Source organism: Gasterosteus aculeatus, chromosome 15 (genome assembly GCF_964276395.1).
Source record: "Gasterosteus aculeatus chromosome 15, fGasAcu3.hap1.1, whole genome shotgun sequence".
In the NCBI taxonomy this organism is placed as follows: Eukaryota; Metazoa; Chordata; class Actinopteri; order Perciformes; family Gasterosteidae; genus Gasterosteus; species Gasterosteus aculeatus.
This window is the reverse complement of record NC_135703.1, coordinates 8,192,788-8,198,926: the sequence shown is the minus strand read 5'-3', so window position 1 is coordinate 8,198,926 and position 6,139 is coordinate 8,192,788. Positions and strand designations below refer to the sequence as shown.

At 39.7% G+C, this 6,139-nt stretch overlaps 1 protein-coding gene across 1 annotated transcript; it reads left to right on the top strand.

Moving 5' to 3' along the window:
• The first annotated feature begins 482 nt into the window (after positions 1–482).
• LOC120833426 (antimicrobial peptide NK-lysin) lies at positions 483–5,725 on the top strand. Its single transcript, XM_040200521.2, has 6 exons — positions 483–709; positions 4,446–4,530; positions 4,614–4,696; positions 4,855–4,932; positions 5,023–5,177; positions 5,467–5,725. Exons 2-6 carry the CDS (start codon positions 4,482–4,484, stop codon positions 5,540–5,542), a joined length of 441 nt encoding a protein of 146 aa, XP_040056455.2. The 5' UTR covers positions 483–709; positions 4,446–4,481; the 3' UTR covers positions 5,543–5,725.
• The last annotated feature ends 414 nt before the right edge of the window (positions 5,726–6,139 follow it).

Here is a 6,139-nt window from a genome sequence, read left to right as displayed (position 1 = left end):
GTGCATTGCGCACATTGTTAGTTTGGATTTGCTTGGTTCTCAATCACATGGCCGGTATGGAATCATGCTGTCAAAAGCCATTAAAATTAGCAAGCAGTGGTCATTTATTAATCCTTTAGAAAGGGTTGAACTCCAATGACGCTGTTTACTTTATGATCTGTATGCTGCTGAGGAAGACTGCATCTGTCTGCATCTGGAGCAGTTTTTTATGTTATGTTCAATCACTTATCTTTACCTCAGAACAATTGATTGTCTCTCGCCTTCTCGCAGTTCGATTTACCCCCTTTTGGTTCCACCAGACCTCTCTGACCGGACTGCCTGCACCCTACAGGTCACCATGTGAGAGTCCAGCTCAAACCTCACAGGCTTCAGCACTCCGTTAAGCAACTGTTTGCATGTTTAAATTGTGTCACGAGTCACAGACACTTTGCTTATTCCATTTCCCTCTTAAATGTCTGTGTAATGACAAACACCAGTTCTTCACTGCAAGATCCACTGCAGGATGCCAGCAGGTCTCAAATACTGGACTCTAGCACTGCCTGTTGGTTTATCGGAGAAAGAGCGGTATCCGGTCCCAGTCGAGCTTGTCGCAGCAACCTCGAAACGCCTGAGAAATGACAAAGTAACACCTGCGAGAAGACGTTAAACTTTCACACATGGTTTGACACTTTGACTGAATCTGAAGTTGGGTGCAGTTGAACGTCTCAGGGTAAGTGAAAGGTATTTTTATTGTATGTTTTATTAGACTCATAGCATGGAAGTTCACAGCAAACAAGAGACACAGTGTAAGGAACAATATCAAAAACAGTTAATTAATTAATTAAGAATAGGCATTATATATGACTGTATATTTACAGATAGATATTATACATACAGACAGAACTATTATCATTATTATTGCACGAGGATAGTTGGTATTGTGCAGGTTTGAGGTGTTTTCTGGGTTAGGGTGGTTGTGCAGCCTGAAAGCAGCAGGAAGGACCTTCAGAACCTCTGCTTCACACACCGGGGGCGAAGTAGCTGAGCGTCATGCATGGGGTGGGAGGTGTTGTCCACCACGGGAGGATTGCTTAGCCATCGCCCTCTCGTCTCACACCACTCCCACTGTATCCACCTAAAGTAAAGGGCATTTGTGGGGACCAGGTTGTTGCTGCAAATACAAATAATGGCTTTAATATAGCCACAAACCCAAATCTACAGTTTGTCTCGAATCAACGGAGCTTTATGGAATCTTCACAGTTTTTGGTTCTCCAGACTGGGACTTTATTGTTTCGGCTTCTCTCCCTCAATTCATCCTAGAGCAGTTTTCAGTGAGAAAGCTCTAAAATCCAACTGTACGCAGTTTGCTTCGGCACCCCACAGCTGACCGACAGAGACAACAACTAACATACTTGAGCATTTGGAAGTTAAGGTTCCCTCTGGAGTTGATAGAGAGTGAATAAAGACATAAGTCAAAAGGAACTCTAACGTTGCAGCGTGGCTGCTGCATTTGTAAATGTCTAATGGTTTTCCCACACATTACTTTATAAGGTGGTAATATGTTTGTTTACAGCTTGCTGCACTGCATTCTAGAAGCCAATAAAAAAATCAATAAAATATTAGTGCATAGTGTTGTGGAATATTTCAATAAAAGCTCGGTAGAAGAGAATGATTTGTCTGATAAAACAGAGTCTTGATGAATGATCAAAGTTGCAAAAAGTCAATTTATTGCTTGCAAGCAGGAGGTCAAATACACAGGCACGAATCACGGTGCTCTGGGGAAATGGCGTCTCCGAGCAGTAAAAACGCTTTTTTATACACATGTGGAGGACATTCTCCGTGCCAGTTACGAGAAGCTGCAAAGCAGGTTGAGATAAGAACCCAGGTGAAGCTGAGGGTAGCGCACACACACACACACACACACACACACACACACACACACACACACACACACACACACACACCTCCTCCTCAGTGGCCGGTGCAAATCATAATTAATTGACATAAAAGTAAAACTTGGATCCGGAACTTTCGTACAGAATAAGATATGAACCAAGGCCACGAACAGAAGTCCTTTGTTCTGAAGCTTCTATGAGATCGAGTCGACCGTCCTCCCTTCTCAGGGCACAGCTGCAAACTAACATTTTGTATCATGCTGCTCTTTGCACATCAGGGTCAAATACAGGACACTTGAGACTCGGCTTTAGCACAAAACAATGTTATAACATATTTTACCATTACAATAGTCAATATAGTGCATCTGTTACATTTTAATATAGTGCATCGGATACATTTTTATATACTGCATTTGTTACATTTTAATATTGTGCATCGGATACATTTTCTCAGAGTTTAAGCTGTTGTAGTAAAAAAAGCAGGATTTTCGAGCAGGTTTTTTTATATATAAAACGTAACACAAAGTAAAAACCAATCTACTCAATTAAACAATTTAATTTAGTTTGAAAAAAGGTGACATGTTTCCAGTTGTGAGTGTTGACGAATGAAAGGTGTAGCTTTGACGGTTGAATATGCTTGGAAACAGAAAGAAACACAAAGGCTGAATTTGTCACATTGCTGTTAGTGCTGTGTGTCACTTTCAACTGCTAAACCTGCGCAAACAAATGTAGTAGCTACCTGTGGTAGACCAGTTTTTTTCCAACCCGTTGCAATGCACAACCTCAGCCACATGTAATACAAGGAACATGATACTTGGTCTCACCGCAGCTGTAGTGGAGGTTGGGTGTTACTCTGTGCCATGTGCCTCTAACCTACAATGGTCGACTTAAAGCCAAATTGACAGCGTTAGAAAACTGCTTCAATTAAGTTATCTCAGTTATTTCATTATATTTTATGAGTTATGGTGGTCGTCAATATTACTCAAATGCAGTCCTGCAAAATACTTAACGTATATGAATGGAACCCACTTATGATCATTTATTTAGTTCACCATAATGTCTATTCTTTTAAAAATATAAACCACTATTTAGTTGCATAAAAATATGCAACTTTTGAGTGATAATAATTCTCAGTATATTGTTATTGAACACAATAACATTGCAAGTACAGCTGGAAAAGAAAACAGTTAAAATACAGTCTGTTTGGCAAAAAGGGGAGTTTGTACCAACTCATGCTAACAAGATGCACTCATTTTTCTTTATTGATACTCAGATACTCATCAAAATTAGATATAATCTTTTCAATTATACTCCTTCTTTCTACTCTGCAATGTCTGTAACATTTATTTCCATTTCCATGGACCAAATTTATCAATAAATATTTGCATTTCAAATTTTCAGTCATTTTTTTTCATTTGAGACATTTTGTCAATACATAATTGCTCTTTCACTCCTAACCAGTGTTAAAATGTGGTACAACTACATTATAGTATACATGACCAAACATACAGCATATTGATTGCAAAGCTGACACAATACGAGGTTTTTTACCGTTTTTTACCGCAATGTAGTTACATATCTAGGCAGGCTGTTGATTCTTTTTCTCACCATAGCAATGTAAAAGAGAAAAGAACACATGTGAAGTTGTGCAAACGTCTCTATACGCTTGAACACAAAAACCAGTGATGCTACCATTTAACAGGCTGAACTGGAAGAGGATGGACGCATGCTGACATTAGGTGTGATCACGGCCTCGCGGAGCTGCTAACGTGCCAGTGGACTCAAACTGCCTCAAAATGCATTCTTTTTTTTTTTAAGAAACCATGTATAATATTAAATATGGAAGCCCATTTCCGCCACACAAAAAAAGAAGGGTTAGAAAGTCGAAAGTATGACTTGGTTGGTGACTACGGTCTACGGTCACACCGATTGTCGTTTGTGTTTAAAAACGTCTCGCTGAGTCCGAATTTGTGAATATCAACCTTACTCAACTTTACTGAGCTGTAAACGTTCCACGGACACTTGCACCCACTCACTCCACCCTCATAACAAACAGGGGGGACAGGGACGGACGACTTTTAGCGGAGTCTAAATTATCTTTCAGAGTCCGAAATAAATCAAACTTCCAGGGAGATAAAATACGTTCCTGGTGGTATTTATTCCGTAGTTATCGTGATTAGTAGCGATTGAAAAGTCAGAAGAGAGTTCTCTCTTTATTGAACTGTTGCCAATTTCTCAATGAGGAACAATGCTGCAGAGTCATAATTTGACTTTTTATCTGAAAAATGTGACTTTCTTAAGTCATAATTTCGACTTTCTAACCCTTATTTTTCGTGTGGTGGAATAGGGCTTCCACAATTAAAGGCATATGCCATCACTTATTTAAATACCAAAGACAGCGAATTAACTGGAACTCTGAGTGGGAGGTGTGAAGGCCGTATCGTGTGATAGTGGTTTCGACAAAAAGCACTCGTGAAACTGCTGCTTGTGGTGTGAATTTCCTTGCCCGGGGGCTTGCAGGTTTCTGCAGCCCCTCACCTCTGTTGTGTATAAAAGGTGTGTTGTCCGCAGACGCACAACACCACACCTCCCTGCTCACTGACAGCGATGGAAACCTCTTCAGTCCTCCTCGTGTGCATTCTGGCGGCGTGTTCAGGTGAGCCGATGTAGTTCTGATCGTAACATCGTCTTTGTCCTGTTGCCTGTTCTTCTAAATGTTTTTTTATTGTCTCTCCACAGTCTGGGCTGTGCACGGCAGAAGCTTTGAGGTCAACATCGATGATCAGAAGCAGGTGGAGGTTGAAATCTCTGTGAATGGAAAGGTAAAAGCCTCCACGAAGTGATTTCACTGATGTAGCTGCTCGTGGTGGAGCTAGTTTTACTTTGACTTCATAGAGACTTTATTACACAATATACACGTTATTTTTTGGACTAATCCCTTTGCTCAGTTTTTTTAAGAATGTGTCACTATCATCTGCAGCTTCCAGGTCTTTGCTGGGCGTGCGAGTGGGCTTTAAAGAAGGTGAAGAAAGCCATTGGACGCAATGCCACAGCAGAGGTAAAATATAGTCTCAAAGCCTGATAGCTCGGTGAGCACGATGACCTGGTTGGTGCATCATGTTATGATGATAATCTTCTTTTCTCACAGAGCGTGACAACAAAGTTGAAGTCCATTTGCAGGGAACTGGGCCTCTTAAAGCCCCTCTGCAAAAGATTTGTGACGAAACACCTCGGAGAACTAATTGAAGAGTTCACTACCACGGATGACGTGAGGACGATTTGTGTCAATACCGGAGCCTGCAAGTGAGTTACCGGCCCGCCGTTGTATTAACTAACGACGTAATCTAAAATAGTTTATCTTCACAAAGCCATTACACAGTAATTATTAGTGTACACTAAAGGTATATCCAGAAGTGGGTTGTTTGTTGAGCACAGGAGTATCAAGTAGAAACCCAACAATACAACTATAAATCTGAAAATGAGCATAATAGGTTGATTAACAAAATCATTTCAATATATCTTTCTCCACTGATTCTCCATAACATTTTAATTATGTTGCATTTACCTGTTTTTTCTGATGTGCTCTCTTTAGGCCAAAGGAGTTTGCGGACATTCTCTTTTATCAAAAGGAGGACGAGTCATCAAGTGAAATGAACGTCTATCGCTGATGTCGTATGCACGAACAACAATCACTTATTTTTGCTTTATTGATACTCACTTTACTTTATTGATACTGCATCAAAAATATATAATCAAGAATCTTTTCCAGCTCTCTTTCTTTCTACTCTGCAATGTCTGTAACGTTTTTATTTCTGTGGAAAGAAGTTATCAATAAATGTTTGCATTTCAAATTTTCAATCGTCATTTTTGTCATACCTATTATAATTGCTTCTGCACTGCTAAGCATTTTAAAAATGTTGTAACAAACATGTTATAGTACACATGACCAAAATAAGTCTGAATATAAAGCTGACAAAAGATATTTGTTATCTTTAGTTTCTGAACTCAAACAATAGCTAGCACCTTATATTTTTTTTGATTAGCAAATTAAAAAAGGGGATGGGAAAATTGAATCTGCAACCACTGGCCAGATATGATTAGGCACGTAGGTTAGCTGTTCATTATTTTTCTCGCCATAGCAATGAAAAGCAAAAAACACTTGAAGGTGCAATAAGTTGTTCAGGCCGATGTGTGAAAATGAGGCGAAATGAACAACTAAACCAACATTTCATCCATCATCATCCAACACCAGGTATAAACTGAAC

Coding starts and splice junctions, on each gene's coding strand:
- LOC120833426 (XM_040200521.2), top strand. CDS start 4,482: ATGGAAACCTCTTCAGTCCTCCTCGTGTGCATTCTGGCGGCGTGTTCA. Junction 4,933..5,022: donor GACGCAATGCCACAGCAGAG/GTAAAATATAGT, acceptor CTTTTCTCACAG/AGCGTGACAACAAAGTTGAA. Junction 5,178..5,466: donor GTCAATACCGGAGCCTGCAA/GTGAGTTACCGG, acceptor TGCTCTCTTTAG/GCCAAAGGAGTTTGCGGACA.